This window comes from Mesoplodon bidens (assembly GCF_964165515.1).
Source record: "Mesoplodon bidens genome assembly, chromosome: 20".
Lineage (NCBI taxonomy): Eukaryota > Metazoa > Chordata > Mammalia > Artiodactyla > Ziphiidae > Mesoplodon > Mesoplodon bidens.
Window position 1 is genome coordinate 8968756 of NC_138181.1, and position 26631 is coordinate 8995386.

Below are 26631 nucleotides of genomic sequence, written 5' to 3' on the forward strand. Positions count from 1 at the left end.
GCAGGCGCCCTGGCAGGGGTGGGGGCGGGGTAGAATGGGGGGAGGACTCTCCCTAACCCCTCTTTAACCGCATCCTGCCCCTCATCCCCTCCCCAGTAGGGTCTCTGCCCTGGCTTTCTGAGCCCTTACCCAGACTGCTGTCTCTATGTGATCTAAGCATTTAAATGGGATCATTCATCCTCTACAGGAGCCCAAATTAAAGTCCTAGTACCACCTCCCTTCCACCCTGCTGAATAGAAATGCCAAAAAAAAAAAAAAAAAAACAAAACCCTCCAAGCATCATCATGGCAAAGCATGTTACAGGAAAGTAGACCGTCTCGAGGCACAGCCCCTTCCCACTGCTGCAGCTTATCCAATGCTTGTCTGCAGATAATGCTTATCTGCAGCTTGCCTGGCTCCAATGCGCCAGCGTACCTGACTCGGTCCCCCATTGCCCCTTTCCTGTAACAGCCCTTGGTGGACCCATTATGGCTTGATAAAAATATGGAAAACCAGTTCAACGTTGTCTATGACTGACTTACTGTCCAACCTCGAAAGCAGCTCTCAGCACCTGACAAATACGAGCATAGTTAGGATCAGAATACAGGACATCCGGCCAGTCATCCCACACTTTCCTCATCCAGCCTCCTGCACCCTCTCTGGCACCCTTTCTCTTACTTTTCTCTCACCATAATGGTGCCTGGTGTTGGCTAGACACCGACATAACACATGCCACCGACTGCACCCTGGGATGTGCCAGGGATCTCGTGTGCAGTGTCTCTCTCTAAGCCATACATGACATCAGATGCGAAAGTGCAGCGTAATTGAAAAACTTGACTGAGGTCACATCCCTCATTCCTGAGAGAGCTGATTCAGGCATGGCCCATTTCCCCTACACGGTGCGCCCTCATTTATGACTCCTCTGCAAGGGGTTACCAAGCCCAACGGGGGCATTTACATTTAAGAACAAACTCCTGAACACTGAAACGCTTTCCCGGTGTCAGGGGTGGGGGGGGGAGGGGTGGAATTTCCGGCGTGCACAGCCACGTTTAGGCAGAGCATCGGCTCAGCGCCCCAACGTGTGTCCACAGCCCAGCTGGAGAGCTCGGGAGGCGAAAAGACCTCAGCGACCACGGATTCACTTTACAGAATGATTTCCCCGAAAATGACAGCGCTGGGGAGTGGCTGATTCCAGGCTGAGCACTTTCCATTGCAGGTGAGGAGGTGGAGCCCACCCACCTGTTACCTGTGTTCCCCCACCCCCCCAGGCGCTCCAGCTCTGGCATTTCCTCTGCCCGGAGGGCAGCCGGTCCGCCAGTGTAGCCGTCCCACCTCTTGTGTCCGGAGCGGTGGTTACTTCTGGAGATTCCAGAAGCACCCTGTCCCCTCCGCGGGTGTTTGTTTAGAATTGTACACGCCTGTTTTCCCAGTGGGGGTCTCAGAGCCAGCAGATCCTCAGGGTCCCTTTAGGAGCTCGAGACTAGGATTCTTCAGGTCCCGTCCAACTCCCAAACTGCTGTGATTCAAAGACATCAGAACGGTGAATAATCAGCCTGGCCTCAAGCCAGGATGGGCAGTGCTGCTTCCTTGGGGAATTCCTCCCCCTCTTTATACAAACAGGCCCGCCCTGCTTTGCCTCCTGTGGCCCTTGTCCGCTGGGCATCCTCCAGCCACAGAGAAGCCCGCCCACCCGGGGCCACAGACCCCACCCCCTGCCTCGAAATTTAAAGGAGGCGGGAGCTGTGCAGGGGCAGCAGAGCCTGGGGCCGAAGAGGTCGCCTCTCGGAGGACGGGAGAAGGCTCGCGGCGGTGGTAGGTTGGATTCTGCGCCTCTCTGTACCCCAGCCCCTGTTCTCTCTCTTAAAAGTCTTTCTGAGCCAGTGAAGGAATGTTTACACCGAGGGGCCGACTTTGTAATTCAGGCCAAAAGGGGATTAGCTAGAATCCTCGTCCAGGGGGAGATTTCTTTTTGAATGTGCATCTCGTTGGGATGGGCTGAAGTGTTTGCAGGGGCCAGGTCGTCAGGGGAAGAGAGAAGATAGAACGCTTGTGTTTCCTGGAGAGGAAATCTCTGCTTGCAAACGGGAAAGTGAAAAGAATGACACAGAAATGCTCTGAATAGTCAATGGGCACACCTTGTGACTCACGGGCAAGAAATGTGAAATGGGCTGATGGGGTCAGAGCCGGGAGGGTCCCTGGTGGTGGGGGGGGGCGGTCTGAGCCCATGGGGAAACTGAGGCTGGGCTGGGCAGTGAGTGAATCGCCCCCAGAGGATTTACCGGGAGGGAAGTGCTGGGCGAGAGAAGTGGAGGACAGTCCCGGGGAGGCCTCTGATCTCCCCCCTCGTCCCCCACCTCCACGGCAGGTTTCGTCCTCTGGCTTTTTGCCTGGGGTGCAAGGGGTGGGGCTCTTGGAGGACTTTTCGCTTACAGGGGAGAGTAACAGCAATGTCTTCTATTCCCAGAGCACTCTGCAGGGACCGGATCAGGCTCTCTAGGCTTTCAGTGCTATTATCTTTATTTTCATAACCTCCCAGGGAGGGAGGGTAGGAGGCAAAGGGAAAGGAAGGAGCTGTCAGGTAACTGAAGACACACTCAAGCCCAGAGCCGTGTGGTAGTGATGACCGATGTGGATAGCAAGGGTGGTCTCCTGCAGCAGCTGGTGGATGACAGAAAAAGATTACGTGTGTGTGTGTGTACGTGTGTGCAATCCCATGAAGAAATTCTGAAACACAACCGTTCCGTGGAATTCCCTCCAAAGGACTTCCTAGCAATTCTTGCCAGTGGACAGGAGACTCATCCCGGGATCTAGACACTGACTGGTCCAGAATCAATAGATGACGGTCAGAGTGAGCTTCCGGGTAAGTGCTTCCTGTGAGAGTAAAGCCAGACGGGGCACCAGCAGAGATGCCGTGAATATTGAAATAGAAATAGCTCCGTCCTACCCATCAACTGAGTCCACCTAAAACGTTCTCAGAGACACCAGCCTTGAATTGCTCTTGTCACGAGCCAGTGAGAGGCTGCTCTCTGCCTGAATGGCTCAGTCTCTGTGCAGACGCTCCAGGACCGCCTCAGTTTATTTCGTGGATCCCCATAGCAGAGTCTCCCCGTGACGGTGCTGCTCTCAGGTGCTTCTGCACCAGCCTGGAAAAGTTCCGGCTTCGAGGGGAAGATAAGTGATCCTGTTACTAGTTTTTGCTCATGGAGGCGGAACTCTTGGACCTGGGGACCTAGCATGTTGGTGAGCAGAGCTGGTGATCAGTATATTTCAGATGATTGTAACAAGCAGCCCAGCCACACCCCTGGTGGTGTGACTTGAAGCCACCATCACCATGTAAGGCTTTTTGTAAATGGGTGGCCAGGACCACAGAGCATCTGGGGAAGTTACAGCCCGGGGGTCTGTCCCTAATCCACCTACAGGAGTTCCTCTGGTCCTGGGGTTTTACAGCAGTGTAAGGGGCCCTTTGGCTAGATGATCATTTGGGAGGCGTAGTGCTGGCTTTAGATCTTCCAAAGCTTCCAGAGTTTGGGCAGGTTATTTGGATCAGAGGTTGAGGTGGCAGCGTGACTCGTGGCGTTAATAGTGGGCTTAGTTCCAGTCAAAATTCAAAATCCACGTGCTTCTCTGAATACCGAGTATCTGGTGGGGAGGGAACATTTGGGTTCTGAGCTAAAGTGTTCAGTTTTGATGACTCTTTGGCACCTGCAGTCTCAGAATAAAATTCCTATTTTCTATGAGTGATTTTCAGCTCTGTTCTGATAAGACGGCCAAGATGGACAATGAGTGACCAGAATATTCTGTCCATTCCTTCTTTGGGCCACTCGCTTTGCACAGAGAAAAATTCTGTCGCTAGTGTCAGGTGGTAAACCTCACCCTAGTCGACCAGCTCACAAAACCTAGTGGTGAGTCTCCAGTGAAGCCAGATAAAAAGCGAGGATGATTTAGACTGATGGAAAGTTCCAGCTAGAAAGAATCCTCAAGACCATCTGCCCTGGCTCAACCCCAAGTCCAGCTACATGGTCTCCTGCTGTTGGCTTAGGTGTCTATTTACATATAAGGACAGCACATTCTCTTAGTGATATTTTGTGCATTTTACATTCCACTTTCCTTCCTGGGAAAAGGACTTCTGTAGAAGGGTGTAGAGCGAAGGATAAGCCTTTTGATCTCCTGAAAGTTAAGACCTATGATGAAGGGAAAAGGAACCAGGTGCCAAGTCCATAGCAGGCATTTCATAAACAGTTTTTGAAGGCACGACTCAGGCAAGCTCTGGTTCTGATCATGATTCCCCAGGAAATGCTAGCGGCTGTTCTTCTTGTGGAACGGATACAGTCAAGGGTCCTTAGCAGCTGCCCACACCGTCCACACCAATGGCCACGATCTGGAAGGTGAGTCTTGGCCATGGGTTCAGCTGAGCTGCCCAGGAGGGCTACGTGACGCTCCTGATACATACCCAGTGGCTTGGAGAGGTTTGGCCTGATTCCACCTGAAGCCTCTGAAAGACCACTTCAGGGTCAGGCTGAACCCAGATACTAGGAGATCTTTGTATTAAAAGCCTTTTTTGTTTCTTATATAGTCGCAAGGATTCCTTTAACTTACAATTAGGCATTAGGGAATCCAAGTTGAACTCCTCCCCCAAGGCCCCTACACCCCTAGGACTCTTGGGCTTTCCAAGCCACACTTCCTCCTAGGGACACCCTCCAAGGGAGAGCCTGGGGTGTGTGACTCAGACTCCTTTGCCCAAAGAAAGGTGTTCGTGCTGAAGGTTAAGAGGCTCTGGCTGCCTGCTGCCGCTACCCGGGGCCCCAAACAATGGGCCCATCTTGGGGCTATGCTTTGCCAGCGACACCTCTCCAGTGCCTGGCTCACTCCTGCCTTTGTTCGACAAACAGCTTATATAGTGTCCATTCCAGAAAGCCCACTTCGACCAGCGCCCACCTCACCAAGAGTGACCTGCATCCCTTCCTTCACATCCCAGCAGGACGCCTTCTTCCTCTGTGTGCCCACCTTCCACCCACCCGACCCCCGCATGTCACAGCACCGATCTGCGGGGTGTGCTTGTCTAGTTACTTGTCTGTCCCCTTCCTAGACTATGAGGTTTTGTGGATGGAGCGTATGTGTCTTTATAGCACAGAGCCCGTGCCTGGTGCATGGTTGGTGCTCAGGTTTGTTGATGATACACAGAGTAAGTCATCACCTGTGAATTCAGGAAGAGAGGAAACCAGAATAAGCCAGGGCTCGGGTCAAGGTGGATGGGATGGGGGATCTGATGGAAACCAGGAGGATGGCACCCAGGTGGCTCTCAAGCCCCTTGGTTAGAGACCTCTGCAGAGGCAGTTCCTTGAAGGCGCGCGGGGAGGGGCTCGGCAGGATGCTAAACCCGGTATCCTACTATGAATAATGTAAAACAGAAAGCCCACCAATAACTGGTCTCTGCTGGTTATTCACATGTGGTCATGTTCACACAAAAGAGGAATTTGCTTTAATTTGCAGAAAGAGCCGGTGTGTGCCACCTGGGCTGCAGAGAGAAAGGGGAGATCTGGTTTGGTTTTGGTTTGTTTTCTGAGAAGCTCCAGTTTCCTTACTTTTCTTGCCTAATGTCTCTGGGTTTCAAACATTTGCACGGTCTGCATCAGACAGCCCTTATCAGCACTGAGGGCCTGACCTTCCAGCTGCCTCGGCCGCAAACTCCACCTTCCCCATAGAGGCCAGAGTGGCCCTGGTGTGTGTGGTGTAAGTAGGCCTGGGAAAGATGAACCAACAAACAGATTGAAAATCGGATAAAAGACATCACCCCATAATCCAGGAAATAAGGGCTCCAGTTAATACAGATCTGTGCACATAGCTGAAGGGCATGAAACTTGACTTCAATCGTAAAGAATCCAGTTAGAGGTTATCGCAAGATCTCCAGATGATCTAGGAGACAGGATTTGGTATTAACACTTGACCTTGATGATGACCCCATAGAACTTGGCTTCCCTTCTAGTCAACGTTCCAAGCAGAAGCTGTAAACTTTGGCGCTCCCCCGTCCAAAGGGCACTCCTGGCCGTAAGTATGGTACAGTTTACTCTGCTGTGCGCAGGCCAGCAACTGGGGGCTTTACCTGCTTCTTCGCTAGCTGTCATCATCACAGTCAGGCAGGGTGGAAAGGACTAGCCCATTAGAAAACCGGGAACCGCATACAGCCTGTAAGCGGTGGTTAGAGTTTGAACTAAGGCCCCAGAGGCTATGCTCCCTGAGTGCCAACCAGCAGGTCCGCTCCACAGCAACTCTGAGCACACAACAGCACGACAGTCCGGCATCAGGACCCAGTGAGAGTCGTGGAAAGAGCGAGTGCTGGGTTTTCGGTAGAACCGGGTGTCTTGAGACCCTACTCCTCCCTTTCCCAGACGTGTCACGTCAGAGCAAGTTCCTTATACTTTTTTGAAGTTCAGTTCTCTCATCCGCAAACATGAGATAACAATATTGACTTAAGCGATTCAAGGGATGCCTGGCAAGGGGTCACGACTCCCGTACCAGATGAGTAAGTGGCATTCACCCGCACGCGTTTCTCAAAACTCTGCTATCAGTCACTTTCACGTGAGCCTCATAAAATGTGGACAAAGTTCCGCATGTAGTGATACAAGGAAAGCCTCTGATCATTTTTTCCTGATTGACGTGTGTTGAAATCTGGAAGGAGACTGAAGAATTATCAAATGATTGTGTATTTCATTCCTCGTAGTGATGCTTGCTCTAGGGAGTGGAAGGAACAGGCGAAACTAGCTCATGGCTGAACAAGATCCTCCCTTAGATAACCATTTGATTGCAGGTTTGTTGAGATTCAGACTTGGGGATGACACGTCCTTGCACTGACTCGTGAAGTTAGCTTTGCCAGCTGAACCTTCTGTTTTCTTTGCAAGGGTCTAAGTTTATAAGGAAAGGACTTCTTTTGTTTTTACTGTACAGGAGGCAAGATGGACTTCTATTTTCCTAGACCCACAGCTGCACTCCCTGCGTTCCTCCAGATAAGCAGGGTTACCTGGCAGACGGTGGAGAGGGGAGACAATGGCAATGCTCAGGACAGATTGTTCTAAGTAGGCTGATGTCGTATAAAACTTGGACACAGGTCATGTGCCTATATTTTGAAGACGTTTTGCAGGGAATTCTGCTGAGTAACAGAGTGGAGGTGGGAGTGGATGGGAGGTGCCAGGAGAGTATTTTTATCCTATTAACCTCACTGGAATCAATCCAGTTAGATAAGAAACAGACTCCTCTCTTTTTCCTTAGTTATAAAGAGTTCTGTTCAGGAAGAGAGGAAATAAGCTTTGGCATATAGAAAATTACTTTAAAAAAATTTTATTGGAGTCTAGTTGATTTACAGTGTTGTGCTACTTTCAGGTGTACAGCATAGTGATTCAGTTTATGTATACATATACACACATTCTTTTTCAGCTTCTTTCCCCATATAGGTCATTACAGAATATTGAATAGAGTTCCCTGTGCTATACAGTAGGTCCTTATTAGTTATCTATTGATATTTTATATATAGTAGTGTGTGTATGCTGATCCCAAGCTCCTAATTTTTCCCTCCCCCCTCCATGTTTCCCCTTTGGTAACCTTAAGTTTGTTTTCAAAATCTGTGAGTATGTTTCTGTTTTGTAAATAAGTTCATTTATATCATTATTTAAAATTAGATTCCACATGTGAGTGATATCATATGGTATTTGTCTTTCGCTGTCTGACTTACTTCACTTAGTATGATCATCTCTAGGGAAAAGCTAAGAATTGCTTCTGTGATGGCAGTTTTGGGAAATGGTTTTTATTCTGAGAGCATGAGCTCTATAAAAAGCAGGACCTGTATAGGTGGGACCGGTGGGACCAGAGCTACCAAGCTAACGGCTCCGGCCCCGGGCTCTGACGCTGGTCCAGACACAGGTGTGCTTTTCGGGGAGCTCAACCCCCTTTCCAAAGCCTGCTTCCTCCTCCCATCTCACTTCATCTCTTGCCCTGACTTAGTGACATGCCTTTGCTGTTCCAAGGCGTTCTGACCTACCGCTTCTTTTCTAATTTGTTGGCATCCCTCCTGGGCATGGTGGTTGCCCGGGGCAGGGGGGAGGGGAGGGCAGGGCGGGTCGGGGAAGGTGTTGTTTGTCTTAAGGTCCTGAGTCATTCTGGAGTATTGGTGTCCTTGGAGACTGACTTTCTCTTACTCAGATTTCCAGAGAGAAGCTTTGCAAAGCAATAACATCCCAAGAATCCTCTTTACCAAAAATAAAGGTAGCAAACCTTGCACACTGGTGCAAAATTTGCTAACAGTTTCAACTTACCTTCATCTTTCCCTTGCAATTTCCATGGTCCTCCAGCTTGCTCACGTTTCTGCCTTTTTCTTGCTGCCAACAGTAGACACTGCAAGTCCTCAAGTTCTTTAACTTCCGGGCAATTGCACTGTTTGTACCTAGAATCACAGAACTCGATTGATTGACTGCATTGGTCCAGACCTTTATTGCAGGTCGTGTTATGGGATGTGGTTGAGTGTTTACATGAAAGTACTTATCCCCATGTGTACATGTTTGACAGCTCACACAGCGTCTGTTCTCACAATAGAAACCACAGAACGTCAGCCCTGGAGGAAGCCTTGAGAGTCTAGCCCTCTTGGTATTTGCATCCCTGGGAGCAGATTTGATGTCTCAAAATATAGATGCTTTTTGGAAGAGCAGCACATGCATTTTTACGCAGTCACACCATATGCGAATGAGCGTATCTGTCCTTTTCCTAAGAGCAGAAATTTCTAGGGGCAGGTGGACAGAACGGGTCATTGCAAGGGACAGTGAAAGACCCTGAGGACAAGCCTCCACCACATTTCCCCAGACCCTTCCTCTGGCTGTCCTGCTGCCCTTCCCATGGCCTCACCACCCTCAGACTCCAGCCGTTACGAACTGGTGCCCATCAATCAGCATTCCCCGTGTCACCACTGCCGAAAGGAACCCGGTGCTTCTAGCTGGCGTGATTAGTTTCCCAGCCACAGTGGCACCCTTGGCTCCTAGAGACTAACCCTCCTCCCTGGTTACCACACTATTGTTCTCCCCCGGAGCAGTCCTCATTCACAGTTGTTCAGAGGTCAGAGAACAGAGTCACTTTGTCTCTGCAGCCAAGCAGGATCCAGCACCGCTTCTAGGCAGGTCGGGGGACGCCCTGGAGGCAGAGGCTACAGGCTGGTCCCACACAAGGATGCCCGCCAGCGCAGCCTGCGAATCCAGGCCACGCTTTATTTGCCACGTGTCCTGATGTTTCTAATTTGCGCAGATTCTCTGTCAACTTGCCAAGCTCTGCATCTGCTGAACTCCATCCGCTGAGAGGGTGCCTTGTGCAAATCTACAAAACTTGACTTTATGTGCCAGGGTGGGCTGCCAGGGCTGGGGCCTTGGGAGCGTGGAGACCACGGGCCTTAGAATCATTCCATACTCCCCGCCATACAGTGATGCTTCCAGTGACTCAGGGATTCTAGTCCCACAAAAGTCTGTCATCCTCACGGTCTTCTTTTTCCTTGTCTTTCCTCCCTCCCTCCGTCCCTCCTTCCTTCCTTCTTTCCTTCCTTTCTCTTCTTGCTTCCTTACTTTTTTAGTTCTTTGATTCTGGGAAACTATTAAATACAGCAAAAGGAAAAGAGCACAGAAAAAATTACAAGTATTACAAGTATTTATAACGTGAACCTCCAAAGGTCTTCTTATGCTTATTCCTCAGATCCCCCGCTCCTACTGGCCTCACATGGGCAACCGGCGCCTCTCCCTTTGGTGGGAGCTTGCGGTCCAGGGTTGAGGTCCGCCCTGGCATGGACCCCAGGGTCCTGGGTCCAGTCTGCTTTTCTGGGGTCACTTGTTCTTTGTCCAGGCGCTGCCCCCAGACCTCCACACCCCCTGCCAGCTCTACCAAGGCAAAACCAGGACACAGTTTCCCTCCTTCCCCCTCACTCCCTTGTCCTGGGAAGGCACTGCTTGTCTGCAGGCGGGATGACTCATTTCTTTGTCATCCTCTCACCCCACTTGGCCCGTCCAGCTGCTTCCATCCCCTTTGTGCAGTGAGTATGGAGCCATCATGTGGTTTGTGTGAGGCTCTTAGGCACTGGATCAGCTCCAGGCCCAGCAAGGCCAAACGAAGCAGGGGCCTGATAAGGGCTGATAGAAGAGAGACAGGCTCCAGCTGTCCCAGAGCAGAAGACAAAAATACACTCCTTCTGCTGATTCTTTAGCTGCAAAAGGGTCTGAGGCCATGCAGCTGTTGGCGCCTTTACACGCAGCCCTCAGTGCATCCCTCCCCCCACCTGGCCCCCCTTCCCCCACTTGTCCAGGGAATGCAAATGTCTTAATGCTCCACTTGGCTCTTTGCAATTTTCCAACCTCTAGACTTGTGCTCCACTTAGGATGGCCTTGAGTTCTTGAAATTACACAGTAACTTGACGGGCATCCACCGTGTATGAGGGGAATGAATTTGCTGGAAGCCCCGGCTGGTTGGCAGGCGAGATGAAGAAGAATCAAATTCCCTGTTCGCGGGCTCGTTCATTCTTTGATTCAGAATTTGCTCGTAAAGTCCTGAGAGGGCACAGCTCTCCCGTCGCCAAGGCTTGGCGGCGATAATGCAGCTGGGACAACCTATAAACGTGAAAAATGATTAACAGCAGGAAGAGAGAGGGGGAGTGTGTTTAAGAAGACCTATTTTAAAAGGTTATAAGTACTGGGTTAAAATTAAGACAGGGAATTGAAGAGGAATTTGGGGAAATTTTGGCAAAGGGGAAATTCGAGGAACACTGAGCAAGAAATTCTGGAATGATGGCCTGGGATCAAAAGGCTCCCCCGCGGGCTCCTGTTCGGATGCCCTTGACCCCCTAGTTATTCCTTCTGAAACTGCCTGGAACCAGTGTGTCGCAGCAAGCTTCCTGCAGTGAGTGAGAAAAGGGCCCCCAAGAAGCGCACACCGCCCTGCCCTGCCCGGGGAAGGGGCCCTGGGCAGGCCACATTGGAACAAAGACCCAGATCCTGGCTTCCTTCTGTTTCCTTCGCAGTAGGGGAGGGGTGTGCTGCCTGGCAGGACGCCCTCTGAGCCCGAGGAAACTCTCTGCCCGGACTGTCCGGCCCCCTCCCCTCCCCGCCACAGCTCCGTGCCCTCCTCTGCCTGTCGCCAGCGGCCCCAGAAGGTCACTGGGGCACAGAGCCTCTCCCACCATCTCCCTCTATGTTTTCATCCTCGCTCTGAAGGGAGCTTGTGGTTGAGGGGACTGCACCTCGGATAGGAAAGGAGCCCGAGCCAGCGCCAGGGTCCAAGTCCCGGACGTCTCTGAATCCGAGGGACCCTTCGGATGCTTGGGATGAGGGGGAGGGATGGGACCAGAGTTGTTGTGACTGAGGGGAAGTGAGTCAAGGGAAGAAAAGCCCTGATTTAATTCTTGCGGACGAGGGAGTGAGTGGAGCTGCCAGACCACAAAATAACACCCCAACCCACGAACCCACTTTGGGCTGCTGAGGGTGAGAGCACCAGGGCAAGGCACACGGAACCAGGGATGTGGGTCCAGGAAGATCTGAGTCTGATGACCAGACCAGATGTCACCCCTCCTTTCTGCAAAGCTGCACTTCACGGGCCCCGTCTATAAAAAAGAGGCCGGTTTCCCGATGGAGCCGGGGGGCTCGGGGGGAGTTGGTGGCGGGAGACTTTCCTTTGTCGGACAAGGAGGCGTGGATGTTCTAAGTGGGAGAGCTCAGGCCATCTGAGGCAATGTGCCAGCAACAAAATTCCTATGGTTTCCTCTAAAAAAGTCAGAGATGAGACATTAGTCAACCCCAGGGCAGCAACTGAGTCCATCTAGTCAACCCCAGGGCAGCAACTCACTTCAAGGGAAACCAAACCAGCACCCTAAGGTCCCAGGCTGCCAAGAAGTGCCAGAGGTGGTCTCAGCCTTCAGCCCACAGAAATGTCTGGGCAAAATCATCTTCCAGCAACCCATGGCCATCATCAGATGGATGGATAAACAAGATGCGGTCCATGCAGATGGTGGCATATTATCCAGCCTTAAAAAGGAAGGAAATTCTGACCCATGCTATGATATGGATGGACCTTGAGAGCATTATGCCCAGTGAAATAAGTCAGACACAAAAGGACAAACACTATATAATAAGCCCATTTATATGAGGTACCTGGAACAGTCAGATTCATAGAAATAGTAAGTAGGATGGTAGTTGCCAGGGGAACAGGGAGTTCGGGTTTACCCGGTACAGAGCTTCAGTTTGGGAAGATGAAAGTTTGGAGATGGATGGTGGTGACGGCTGCACGACAGTGTGAAGGAACTTAATGCCGCTGAACTTACACTTAGAAATGGTTAAAATGGTAAATTTTGTTATGTGTGTTTTACCACAATAAAAAAGGCATACGATAAGAAGACACCATCCTTCAGACACTCGCCATGGCCTCTCCTGCTGTGGGAGCCGACGCTGGGGGTGCTGGCTGACTCCTGCACTTCGTTCTCCTCTTGGTCCTCTCTCATCACACGGTTAAGGGTTTTTTCCCCCTTCTTCCAGAATTTAAGGGACACTGAGGAAATGATGAACGCAGTGAAGAGAGAGCTCTTGTGTGTGCTGCTGCTGTGTGGAGCTGTCTTCAGTTCACCCAGCCAGGTGGGTGTGCCTTCTTGTCTGTGCCGGCACACACCTGGACACACTCCCCGCGGTGGACAATGCTTGGGATCCAGGCTTCCAGCGGAACCCTAGGCACTCGTTCTGACTTGAGTAAACACTGCCTCTCAATGCCTTCTTTGGGGCTGGGTTTTTTTGTGTGTGTGTGGTACACGGGCCTCTCACTGTTGCGGCCTCTCCCGTTGCGGAGCACAGGCTCCGGACGCGCAGGCCCAGCGGCCATGGCTCACAGGCCCAGCCGCTCCACGGCATGTGGGATCTTCCTGGACCGGGGCATGAACCCGTGTCTCCTGCATCGGCAGGCGGACTCTCAACCACTGCGCCACCAGGGAAGCCCTTTGGGGCTGTTTTTAAAGGATGTGTCTGAATGAATCCAGAAAGTATTTATAAAAGACAGTACAGGTGCTGTGAGCCATGGAAGCAGGCGAACTGCCCGTGTACCGTGTACTATCTACTTGGGATGGAAGCTACACAACACACGTGCTCTCTGCAGATGCCTGGCAGCTCAGGGCATCATTCAGGCCACGTGAGCGATGCCCGCACAGCAGGATTTTAGAGAAGGGAGAGTCGGGGCAGCTACTTGGAGGAGATGGGATCGCGGGGGTGGCGGGTGCCTACAACCCCACTAACCCACATGTGCCTATTTTAATTTAAAATTAATTAAAGTTAAATAAAATTTAAAATTCACTTCAGTCACACCACATTTGAAGTGCTCAGTCATCACATGTGACCAGTGGCTACTGCATCGCACGGCCCAGATGTTAAACAGTTCCATCATTCAGAAAGTCCTTTTGGACAGGACTAGTCTAGAAGGGGGGAAAGAATTAGACAGGAAAGCAGGTGATGGACATTCCACCTGGGCCCATTATGTGAGGGGGATACTCTGGGCAGGTGGCCTCTGATTGGTGGGTTGATGGTGGTCTTCTGGTTTGACCACCCTTATTCCTAAGACACCCAGCATGTGCTGACTCTTCCTCCGCCCCCGGTTTCTTTGCAGGAAATCCACAGGCGACTCAGGAGAGGAGCCAGATCGCACAGAGGTGGAGGTGAGATGTCACTGGGGTGGAGGCAAGTCAGGCTGAAGGTCAGGCTCAGGGTCAGGGTGCTTTAGGCTCCAGCGGGGATTTTTTTCCACGTGACCTGCTTACTCAAGGTCCGTGAAGGTGAGACTCTGCTAAGATGCTTTTGTCCTGTCTCGCCACTCACACAGGCTCTGAGGGGACAGGAACAGGTCCTCAAGGGGTCAGGATGCCTGGGAGTCGCTCGCTGCTGGGAGCCTGCAAGCCCAATAGCACAAAAGAAAACGGATTAGAATATTACACCGATGAGAACAGAGCCCAGAGAGGCGGGGTGACTTGCCCAGGGTCACACAGCCGCCAGGCCGCACGGTCCTGGTCCTCCAGGGCCTTTCCCTGGGCTGTGATCCCCACCACCTCGCACTCCATTCAGCATCTTTGTTAACTAGCTTCTCTGTGCGTCTGTTTCTTCGGTTGGTAACTCAGGGATGACTAACCTGGGGTGCTTCACGGAAGTGCTGTGGGAAGACCATCTCTGTGAGGCCGTGTCTAGAGCTGAGACTAGAAACCCAAGGAATGTTCCCACTAGGATCCCAAGAATAAAACGTGCTCACGGCCCGATTGTCTTGACTCTGATCTAAAGAGCTGCAGGCCCCGCTGCAGGTCCCAGATCATCCCTCCTCCCTCGTGACCTACGTCTTTGGGGGCTAGAAGGCTCTGCAACACCCATTTAAGGTGGAAGTTTCCCCAGAGTGAGTCACAGCTTCACTCTCACTGCTTCCACGGTCGGGTAGCACGGTGCTTCCTGCAAGCGTACCCTGGCCCCGAAGGCCCTCTAAAGGAACAGCAGTATTGTTGACAGGGAACGTATGTCACTGCTTCAATTCATTAAAAGTTAAAGATGTTTTAAGTTCACATTCTGGGTTGCAAACAGAGAGAGAGAAAAGGAGAGTGTATTAATGGGAGTACTTCAACTATTTTCATTATACCAAAGTACTAATGGAAGTAGCAAATTTTCTGCACAGACTAAAATGTCAGTTTTCTTTGTTTGGGACCAGAAATGCATCATCTCAATGTGGTAATGCTAATGTGGATCCAAAATTCTGGTAGGCAGTTGCGTACATGTGCATATTTTTGATGAACTAAAATGAAAACTTAGAGTATTACCTAATAAATGTGTTTTGATAGATAAACTCTTTCAAAACAAGGGCCCATCAGAGGAAAAACAATAAAAGGGGTCTTTTTTATTGTTTTTCATAAGTGTATTTCATATTTCATTGAAACTAAAATAAGGAAATAGTAGAAATCCACCATTATATTCTATTATATATTTCAAGAAAATAACTGATTTTCATAGGAAATTGAATGCAAAGATCACACAGTCATATGGAAAGTAATATTGGCACTGCCCCCGAATAAATTGAATCTGAAATTGTTTTTGAAAGCTGAAAGGGGTCTTTGGTGACGAAATATGGGGTATTTGTTGTCTTCTGGCTGAGAGCAAGGAAGGAGTAAAGGACGGATTATCCCCAAAGTGAGCAGGATTGCCGGGGGCGGGGTTGGGGGGTGGCGTCAGTTTGGGGTGAGTCGGGCCCTAAAGAGGCTGGCCTGTCTGTCGTTACAGTGACCTGCAGAGATGAGAAAACACAGATGACGTACCTGCAACATGAGTCCTGGCTGCGGCCCCTGCTCAGGGGCAACAGGGTGGAGCACTGCTGGTGCAACGGTGGCCGGGCCCAGTGCCACTCGGTGCCCGTCAACAGTACGTGTCCACCCAAGCCAGGCTGTGAGCCCCGAGTCCAGTCTCACGGCCCCAGCCCTGTCTGTCACGGTCCCGGGCCTGTCTACCCTTCAACTGGGGCTGCAGTCACACTCTGCCCTAGGCCAAGGTGAAGGTGCCGAGCAGAAAGCCTGAGGCTGTGAGCCTCAGTTTGCTCATCTGTAAAATGGGACAACAGTCGTTCAGACTTCGTGGTCGGCTGTGAGGAGTCAATGAGTTCGTTTTTGTGGAGTGCTCGGAATCGTGTGTGCATGCAGACAGCACGCTTCAACTTTGACTCATATATTCTTGGGCTGCTTGGAAAGTAATTAGGGGTCCCCTTGCTTCTACTTGACAGGTTGCAGCAAACCTCGGTGCTTCAACAGGGGGACATGTTGGCAGGCCCTCTATTCCTCAGAGTTTGTCTGCCAGTGCCCTGAAGGGTTCTTCGGGAAACGCTGTGAAATAGGTGAGTGATAGGTGGGTGGCTGTGAGACAGGGACCCACCAGGGTGAAATCCCACCTTCAAAGCTACCCAGAAAGGAAAGCAAGTATGCAGTGATGGGGGAAGGATTGGGGTGGGATGGGATGGATCATCCGAGGGTGGTTAGGGCCTCGGGCACAAATCTGGAGCCTGGCGCGGTCCCCGTCAGCGGGGTGACCCAGTCACCCAGGCAGCTCAGCAGCTCCTGCCTCGGTGGTTTGAGGTGAGACCCCCTTTGGAAACTAAATGAAAGGAGGATTCACACGGGAGGTGTTGTGTGTCCGGTTTCCCCTCAGATGCCAGCGCCACATGCTACAAGGACCGGGGCATCACCTACAGAGGCACGTGGAGCACAGCGGAGAGCGGGGCCGAGTGCGTCAACTGGAACAGCAGCAGCCTGGCCACGAAGCCCTACAGTGGGCGCAGGCCTGATGCCATCAGGCTGGGCCTCGGGAATCACAACTACTGCAGGTGAGAGGGCCGCCTTCCCCGCCCTGGAGGATCTTCTCTGCTGAGAAGCTGCCACAGTCAGGGAAAGACCTGCGTCAGCTCTGTCAGGGTTTCCAGAGAAGTAATAGGAGATGTGTATACATAAAGAGATTTATTTTAAGGAATTGGCTCACGTGATTGTGGGAGCTGGTAGGTCTGGAATCTGTAGGCAGGCTCCCCGAGCTGGAAACTCAGACCCGAGTCGATACTGCAGTCCTGAGACAGAACTTCTTCTCAGCTTTTACTCTTAGTACCTTCAACTGATTAGATGCAGCCCACCCACACTATGGAGGAGAAACTCCTTTACTTAAAGTCTGCTGACTGCAGATGTGAACCACATTGACCCAGCCCTTCCCAGCACCACCTAGGTTGGTGTTTGATCAAAAACTGGGCGCAGTAGCCAAGTTAACCCATAAAGCTCACCATCACGGTGCACCCCTTGTCAACGTGGCAGCCACGTGCACCTCCGTAAACCACGCTTAATTTCCAAATAAAGACGACTGCAAGGTCGTACCTCCACCCAACACGATCTGACTCTCCTGTGTACAACAAACACGCGTAACTCTATCCCCGGAAGAGGTGCAGAGCCCTTGGCCCGAGAGGCGGGCCTCACTCTTCACCTCCCCTGGCTTTCCTGACTGATTTTTCAGAAACCCAGACCGAGACTCAAAGCCCTGGTGCTACATCTTCAAGGCAGGGAAGTACATCTCCGAGTTCTGCAGCACTCCAGCCTGCGGCGAGGGTAAGTGCAGCCTCCCCATGGCCTCTGTGGCCTCACGGGGGGAAGGGTCTGGAGGACAGCGCTGACGGTCCTTCTGCAAACGAGGAAACAAAGGACTGGGCTGGTAGTTAATCATTTCGGTGTCAGAGGGAAGGAAGTCAAGAGGCTTAGGTCCTCGCCCAAGCTTGGCATCAAACTAGCTGTTTGACCTTGAGCTGATCTCTGCACAGCTCTGACCCTCTGTTTCCTCATCAGCAGAGAAGACGGGGCTGTACTGGTGATTTCCAATCCCTTTGAGAAGGCATGGAGGTTCTCTCTTTTTTGATTAATGGACCTGTTTCTCAAGATCTCTCTCTGTCTCTGTAAAGACTTTTAATGTGAGAAAATTTCCCAGATTGAAAAAACACTCAGTTACAAAAAGGTACTGTGAATTCAGTGGTGCTTTTGCAAATGACGATAACTGACTATTTATCACAGTAGTAGGGAAAATGTGTTTTAAAGTTCTAAATATGCATTTACAAAAATTGTGTACATTCAGTCTACAGGTGACGCTGATATTCCTGTGAATTTGAGAACTCTTTAGAGTAACTCTAAAGCATCCTCCCCACCCCCCAGCTCTGGTATAACTTGGGAGTCACTGGTCCCGATGATCTTAAAGGTCACTTATCACTATGCTATCTGTGCATGGTAGTATACTTTGTCAGTTTCAAGTGGGGAGAAAAGAGGGTAAAATGGGACAAATACGCAGCATTTGAAGGTTCATACTCTCCCTTCCTTCCCAAGTGCAGCAAATCCTTCAGGTCCCTAGCGGACAATATCTGAGAAAACTAGGTCTGCCCACGTGTCCCCCCACTGAAGCACCCAGGTTCCCAGCAGCCTGTCAAGTATACACAAGGAAGCCCCTAACTGCTTTCCAAGCAGCTCTAGGAATAATCCCTGCTAGCTGCACTCAGCACCCTTTTCTGCCGAACCTGAATATTCCTCAGAGTCTCTCTTAACACAGCCATCAAGGAAGCCACAGCCCACGATGGAGGCTGGGCTGGCACCGGGTGGAAGCCACTTACCACCCCGTGTGAAAGGGCTTGAAGGACAGAAAAAGGGTGGTGGGCCGGCTGCCTTGGGCGTCCCAGGCCGGCAGCTCTGCTTTAGGCCCTGCTGCAAACCCCACTTGCCTGCTTTAGCATTTAAGTGGCTTTGTTTCAGTTTGAGATTTCCTGTATTCCAGAAAAAGATGGGGAGTGCTACCAGGGGAAAGGGCTGGCATACCGCGGCACCCACAGCCTCACCACGTCTGGGGCCTCCTGCCTTCCGTGGAGTTCCATGATCCTGATGGGCAAGATTTACACCGCCTGGAAGAGCAACGCGCAGGCCCTGGGCCTGGGCAAGCACAATCACTGCCGGTGCGCAGCACAGGGTCCGGGGCGTCTGTGCAGAGGGCGGGGTTGGAGCGGGTTGGGAGGGGTCTGATGCTGAAAGTTACATGAGAGGCCCAGTGGGTGGGAGGGAACCATGGATGTGACCCAGCCCAACCTATTCATTTGCACCTGTCGTGAAAAGGAAAGTCCTCCGGTTTCTTGACCCAAATCCCATGTTAGAGGGTCTGTCCTCATCTGTGCTGTCCTCACGTGGCCCCTTTGTTCCGTCCTAAGAGTCTTCTCCCGGCACAGCTGGGAGATGAAGACGTAATGTTAATGACAGAAGAAAAATGTTACAGTCATTTCCCTCTGGTGGGGTCTGCGGCTGAGCCCAGCCCGGGGCTCAGGGTCCTCCTTCCCAGCTGGGCAGCCTTCCCCTCTTCCCTGGCTTGTGATGTGATTGGAAACCTTCCCTGCTTATGACTAGGAACCCAGATGGGGACGCCCAGCCTTGGTGCCACGTGCTGAAGGATCGCCAGCTGACGTGGGAGTATTGCGACGTGCCCCAGTGTGGTAAGGCCAGCTGTGGCCACCTCCCCGTGCCCAGCCTCACTCCTGACCCTGTCCTCTGCTGCTTCCTGTGTCTTCCAGGCTGCTGTCCCGCCTTCTCCCAGAAGCCAGTTAACACAGGGGGAGGGGTTTACCCAGAGGGGGTGGAGACCGAGAGAAATGCAAGTTGGCACACTTTGCTAAAAAGTGAAACTTTAGAAATCGGCTGAGAACCGATTGTTATTACTCGGTTCCTGTGAACACACAGATCAGCCAGACTGTTCCTCAGGGCACATAGAGTTTAACTGGGCAGGTAAGACACATAACCCAGGTCACACACGGCGCATCCTCAGCGGGCAGTACCGGTGGGCTGGCAGTATTAGGAAAACTTCATGAGGGGCAGCCTGTCCCGTGGGCCTGGAAGGATGGGTACGGCTGAGTCGATGGGAAAGCCATGGGGTAGACATTCCCCAGGAAGAAGCTGCAACGCCTCGTTATTTCTTAAGCCAGGAAGTGGCTGCAGGAGAAAAGCAGAGGTAACAAAGCATCGCAGAAAGACCCCCGGCTGTGGAGTCAGATCTGGGTTCTAATCCAGGTGCCATTGTGGCCTCGGCAAAAAGGTCCCGGCCTCTCTGAAGCTGAGTGCTGTGAGGGTTAAGGATAGTGTCTATACAGTGCTTAGCTCGTCCTGGATACTCACCGCATGCAGGCTGTGGATTTTTTTGCCGTGGAGATGGCTCCATCCCTCTGTTCAGCCTGCAGAAGTGCATCGGGGGTAGAAACCCGGGTTCCAAGTCAAGACACCAGGATGGGGCTCAGGGACCTCGCCCAGGCCCACAGGTCTGACCCCGGCTCTGCACTTCCCTCCCCAGTCACCTGTGGCCTGAGACACTACAAGCAGCCCCAGCTGCGCATCAAAGGAGGCCTCTTCGCAGACATCACCTCCCACCCGTGGCAGGCCGCCATCTTCGCCAGGAACAGGAGGTCCCCAGGGGAGCGGTTTCTGTGTGGGGGGATCCTGATCAGCTCCTGTTGGGTGCTGTCGGCCGCCCACTGCTTCCAGGAAAGGTAGGGATGAGAACCCGGCGGGCCCTCCTCCTCTCTAAGGCCTTAGACCAGGCCCATTAGAGAAGAACATCCTCGAGCCATCTCTCCATCAGGTATCCTCCCAACCATCTCAAGGTGGTCCTGGGCAGGACGTACCGGCTGATCCCTGGAAAGGAGGAGCAGACGTTTGAAGTAGAAAAATACATCGTCCATAAGGAATTCGATGATGACACTTACAACAATGACATAGGTAAGATGTCTGGCTCTCCCTGCTGCCGTGCGAACTCCAGACCCACGCGTGTGCAATCCCACCTCCTCCCCCCAGACCCCCACCCCCTCCCTCCTCTCCCCTGAAATCCTCGCTCTCTTCCTCACCCTGCCTCCCAGCGCTGCTGCAGCTGAAATCGGACTCACCGACCTGCGCCGTGGAGCGCGACACCGTCCGCACCGTCTGCCTCCCGGACGCCGGCCTGCAGCTGCCCGACTGGACAGAGTGCGAGCTGTCTGGCTACGGGAAGCACGAGGCCTGTGAGTGGGAGGACGTCTCGGCCCCGGCCTGTCCGCCTGGGGGTGGACCGGGGCACAAGTGCTGACCAGAGGGAGGAAAGAGTGGTCCCACGAGTGTCCACCCTTGGGACAGGCTCCGCCGCCATGACCGTGACCGTGAGGGCAGGTTCCTGCCTAGCGAGGCCCCAGCGTCTGCCCTACCAGCCTCACAGGGTGGCCGTGCAGGTCAAGAGGGGTCTGAGTAGCACAAGGGTTTTAAGAGCCTAAGATTTCAAGGAGGTTCTGATAAGAAGTGGCGTGAGCTTAGTTAAGGGTGGGGTGCCTGGACTCTGCCGTCGGGTAGCCCTGAGTTCAGCTCCTTGCCCTGCACCTTGCAAGCAGTGTGATCCAGACATGGATCTTTATTTCATGGTGCTCCAAGCCTCCGTTTACTCAGTGGCAAGAAAAGGGTAGATGATGGGGTTTAAATGAGATATTAGGTTAAGCCAGTGGTTCTCAACTGGGGTGATTTTGCCCCTCAGGAAACACTTGGCAATGTCAGTTATTGTGACAACTCAGGATGGAGGTTTATACCAGCCTTTAGTGAGTAGAAGGTAAGGACGCTGCCGAACATCTACAATGCACGGGACAGCCCCCCGCAAAAACATTAACTGGCCCCAATGTCACTCGTGCCGCTGTCGAGAAACCCTGGGTGAAACTCTATGAAACTGCTGTTTCTGTAGGTCAAAAGAAGAAAATATTGGCCATTTCATAGGATTCAACTTCATACGTGTAAAAGGTTGATAAACGTTAGCTCTTATTGGAAAGTTCGGCTTTCTCTTTCCAAAAGGTTTATAAATAACTTTCCGTAAAACCACAAGATGCCTTCCTCTTCTGTTTCAGCTTCTCCATTCTTTTCCGAGCGCCTGAAGGAGGCCCATGTCAGGTTGTACCCATCCAGCCGCTGCACTTCCCAGTATTTGTTTAACAGGACTGTCACCAAAAACATGCTGTGTGCCGGAGACACACGAAGCGGTGGGGACCAAGCAAACCTGCATGACGCCTGCCAGGTAAACACGAGCGTCTCTCCTCCCCTGAGCCTCCCCCTCCAAGGGCAGAAGTGCTCCTTGGCCGACAGGTTCTTAACCAAGAAAGAAAGTGATAGCCGGAAAGCAGTGATTCATCTCAGTGAGGTGCTGGGGATCTAGATGAGGACCTCAGAGAGTAAAGCAACTGGAGCAAGATCAAAGTCACCCAAACTCGGGGCTTCCCTGGTGGCACAGTGGTTGAGAGTCCGCCTGCCGATGCAGGGGACACGGGTTCGTGCCCCGGTCCGGGAAGATCCCACATGCCGCGGAGCGGCTGGGCCCGTGAGCCATGGCCACTGAGCCTGCGCGTCCGGAGCCTGTGCTCCGCAACGGGAGAGGCCACAGCAGTGAGAGGCCCGCGCACTGCAAAAAAAAAAAAAAAAAAAAAAGTCTCCCAAACTCAAGAAATTCTAAGCTGCAGGAAATTTCCCCAGTGTCCGCACCGGAACCACCACCTGGTACAGGATTTCCTGTAAGCCCAGGCAATTAAATGACTATCAAAGTGATGGATAAAGCAACACAAATTAAGACATCTTTGACTTCTGTGGGTGCTGGGGAACTGGAGTCCATTGTGTGGAGGGGGAAAGAGGAATGGCAGCTTCCTGGGAAGGCGGACACAGATCATTTGTGAGATAAGTTTTAGGAACTCAAGTGCAGCCCTCAGGTGAGGGGTTTCCCCTGGGAAAGCACACTCTTTTGGGGTCTCTGTGTTAGCATCCCTATCAGAGCTAGTATGTACTTGTATTTCCTGATAACTGGGTGTAAGACACAGACCAACCTGTGTACTTAGGACCTAAATAGAGCCAGGGAGCCATCCATGCTGGGCTGTTTTCGTGCCCACTGTGTGCCGGGCTCCCCACTGAGGCTGGGGAGCAGGGGATAGAGACAGCAAGGCCGGGCTCTTGCACTGAGGACTGTAGGCTTAGTTCTCATGTGGAGACCACACCAGCTTCTCCCCCTCTTAGCTCCTTGACAGCCTCTGGTCCCTCTTTGAAAGGTTTTTTCAGACACCTCCACCACCTAGCTCGACAGTCACAAAAGGTTGTATGCAAGGTGAAACCGTGATCTATCAGCTAGTGTTACCCACTGGGTGCTTGGCCTCCTTAATCAATGGAAATTGATCAGAGGCCTGACAAGAAATTCAGGCAAGGCTTTACTGCGGACCCTGCAGCTGCAGGGGGGAGCGAGAACAAACAACAGGTTCCCTTGCTCGCTTGCTCGCTGAGTGGGGGAGAGCTGGTCCCTTATAGGAGGAGAGGGTAGCGTCGGGTCCAGGGGTTGGGCAGGAGGGGGCACTTAGGTGGTCTGCCCACCCCTTAGGTGGTGTTTTGTGCAGGGGGGCATGTGTAGTACCCTGCTTTTGCTCCCGGCTCTTCAGAAGTGGCAATTGAGTTTTTTGGTCTTTTGTATCTTTTTGTCTATAATTTGCCCCAACTGTGCATGCACACAGCTATTTTTAGTCCCATACAGTTTCTTTGTATTTTGTTGCTCCAGCAGAGGTGTATCCAGATGCAGGCATTGCAGCAAAGGGTCCCAGGTCCCAGCCTGTCTCACTAGTAGCAAGTTAAAAACGAAACCAGAAATCATTTCGATTCAATAGGACAACAGCTAACAATTACCAGGAGTTTTACTAATGCCACACGTTGTTCTCAGAGCTTTTCAAACTTTCTTTCAATTAATTCCCACAACCTTACAAGGGAGGCAGTATGATTTCTATTTTAGATTATTATTATCCAGTATCATTCAGGTAAGAATACTGAAGCCCAGTTAGCCTGGGGCTGCACAGCTAGTAAGTGGTGGAGTTACAGCCTGGGTGGGGACCTGAAATGTACAAGCAATGATCTCAATTCCGCTTTACCATGTAGCTACAACCTGATTCTGTAAAGGCCCAAGGTCACGGAGATAAAATTTCCCTCCCCGAACTGAGCACTTTGAAGAATACATAGGAAGGGCTGCCCTGGTGGCGCAGGGGTTAAGAATCCGCCTGCCAATGCAGGAAACACGGGGTCGAACCCTGGTCCGGGAAGATCCCACATGCCGCGGAGCAGCTAAGCCCATGTGCCACAACTGCTGAGCCTGCGCTCTAGAGCCCGCGAGGCACAACTACTGAGCCCACGTGCCACAACTATTGAAGCCCGCGCGTCTAGAGCCCGTGCTCCTCAACAAGAGAAGCTACTGCAGTGAGAGGCCCGCGCACCGCAACGACGAGTAGCCCCCGTTCGCCGCAGCTAGAGAAAGCCCGCGCGCGTGCATCAACAAAGACCCAACGCAGCCAAAATAAGTAAAAATAAAATAAATAAATTTATTTTAAAAAAAAGAATACATAGGAACACTACAAACATTCACCCTAACCTCCCCCCAAGGAGTCTGCATTTTTGCAAAGAGCTGACCTGTTCTCCCTTCTGCAGGGTGACTCGGGCGGCCCCCTGGTGTGTATGAAGGACAACCACATGACCTTGGTCGGCATCATCAGCTGGGGCCTCGGCTGTGGCCAGAAGGGCATTCCGGGCGTGTACACCAAGGTTACTAATTACCTGGACTGGGTTCGGGACAACACACGACCATGACCAGGGGCACCGGTTCCCTGCATCACGGAGACCCTGCTTCCTTCACCTCCCAGGATGCACTGCGGCGGGGGCGAGTTCTTCACGCAGCACAAGCGGGGGAGGATGGATTTCCATAGGTACTTTCCGTTTTGGAAGTTTTCAGGGCTTCAGGTCTGAAACGTACTCTGTCAGACGGGAAGAGGGGTACACGCCAGCCCCTCCTGGAATCCCAGTCCCCGGGGCAGAAGCCCACCTCCTCTGTCCACACAAGCAGCTTTAGAAACGGGACCGCAAAGGTGAAAGCGTGTCTCAGTAGGCAAAGATAACTCGATCCTTCAAGAAGGAAGGGTTAGAAATATTCTATTAGGAATAGAATGTCTATTTCTAGTCACAAGGAAGCCCAGCAGGAGCCTCCTAATAAGGGATGGGCTGGCTGGCCACATCATGTTCCTCAAATCCAGCCTTCAAATCAAGGGTCGGGTTTTCCCTTTCTCCGGCTGTAGCTCTTGGAAGGAATCCTGTTGTGTAGGGTGTAATTTTTCTTTATAAATTTCATCATAGGACAGGAGACATGTATCATTTTAATAACTAATAAACTAGGCTCTAGCATATTTATATCAGTTCATTTTTGTTTACACTCTGTTGGCACACCTGTATGATACTGTACTGGAATAATAAATTGATATATTTTTCACATATTTTCTCTGAATCAGAGTGGAATCGTCCTGTTACATGCAGTATCCGACAGCTTTTATTCATGTTACTTGTGTCCACGTTCTTTGACTCGTTGGAAATATTTCCTTTCATTCATTCAGAATAGCTGCGGCATACAAGGCCCTGTGCCGGGTGATGTAATGGTACAAAGGGGGAAGAAAGGAGCTCTTGGTTTGACAGGAAGATAGGGATTTAGAGAAATAAGAAGGCTGAATGGAGATGGACCACAAAATAGCAGACAGAAAGTTTTACTGAAATTCATTTGCAGGAAGGATTCAAGAACCTTTGAATTCTTGAGACGCAAGAGGGAGGAGATTATATGTATATGTACAGCTGATTCACTTTGTTATAAAGTAAAAAAATTTAAAAAAAATCTTAAGGAAAAAATAGAATTAGGTAGGCTTTTCAAAAACTAGGCAAGATTTGGGCTGGTGGAGAGGGGTGGGAAAGGCATTCTTTTTAAAATTGTTTTTGAAATTCTATTTTATTGAAGTACAGTTGATTTACAATGTTGTTAATTTCTACTGCACAGCAAAGGGATTCAGTTATACATATATACACATTCTTTTTCATACTCTTCCATTGTGGTTTGTCATAGGATATTGAATATAGTTCCCGAGGCAAGGAATATCACTGCATGAAAATCTAAAGATCTGGAGGGCAAAACAGGCAGGGGGAGTCTGGGGAGGAATTGAGTTATAGTTTGTCCAAAGTGAAGTTCATGAGGAAGCATGTAGGCTGGAATTTAATTACGGCGCTTGAATGCCAAGCCGAGCTTTGGACTGAATTCTGTTGGCAACAGGGAACCACAGAGGCTTGGGCTAGGGGAGTGATGGACCAAGCGAGGCTCGGGGAAGTTAGCCCTGCGAGCAGACTAGATAGGGAGACGCCCTGGGTGGGATCCAAGTATAAAGGAGGAATGAGGGGTAAGAAGATGCTAAGCATGACCTTGTGGACACAGCGACATCCCAATTGTTAGTCCAGACTAGGAGCTAGTATTAGGGCCATTTTTTCCCAGTCCATTTTGCTTTTCTGCTCATTAGAAAGAATTCACTCCCAGACCAGTCCACACAAGTATGTTACTTAAGTAATGCTGCTTTCTGCCTCTCTTAGACTTTCTTAACTACATTAGAAAGAATTCACTCCCAGACCAGTCCACACAAGTACGTTACCTAAGTAATGATGCTTTCTGCCTTAGACTTTAACTACTCTTGAGATGCAACCCATACTCCTGGCTGCTGCCTGACAGTTTTTGTTATCACTGACACCCCAGATACAAGCATAAATATGATGCCATTCTTGCTGTTGGGTAAGTGCTGACTGTTCCTTGGAGCAAACGTGGTCATAGCTGTCTCAAGATCTTGAGAGGCTGTCAAAACTGCTCAGCTTAGAGGTTCTTAGAAGAAAAGTAGTTTCAACTCACAAAGGAAAGAGACTCTCTAAAACCCAAGAGCTTGGTTCAGGGGGGAAAACACCAATTTCCCTGAAATGCTAAAGTCCCTGGACCAGTTCCATAAACGTGGGTCACAGGAATGTAAGTCACAGATTTCCTGACTTCAGCCTGATGGCTTACAAGTTCCCCTGTGAAAGTGGCAGGTTTTGTCTTAGACAGATGTGCATCTTAGCCATTTCGGAAAAACACTGCTGGAGGACAGCAGGAAGGAAGACCCCGAGCATCTCTGGCCAGAGTTGAGCTGGTTTCACCCCCTCCCTCCTTGCAGGACAAGCTTTTCTTTGGGTAGTTG

At 51.3% G+C, this 26631-nt stretch overlaps 1 protein-coding gene across 1 annotated transcript; it reads left to right on the forward strand.

The window, feature by feature from the left end:
* Positions 1-1695: 1695 nt before the first annotated feature.
* PLAT (plasminogen activator, tissue type) lies at positions 1696-24870 on the forward strand. The gene is made up of 14 exons (XM_081221124.1): positions 1696-1791; positions 12519-12614; positions 13630-13678; positions 15273-15410; positions 15766-15876; positions 16188-16362; positions 17031-17122; positions 18327-18501; positions 18944-19029; positions 19878-20073; positions 20166-20302; positions 20440-20580; positions 21442-21608; positions 24035-24870. Exons 2-14 carry the CDS (start codon positions 12540-12542, stop codon positions 24191-24193), a joined length of 1701 nt encoding a protein of 566 aa, XP_081077250.1. The 5' UTR covers positions 1696-1791; positions 12519-12539; the 3' UTR covers positions 24194-24870.
* Positions 24871-26631: the final 1761 nt, after the last annotated feature.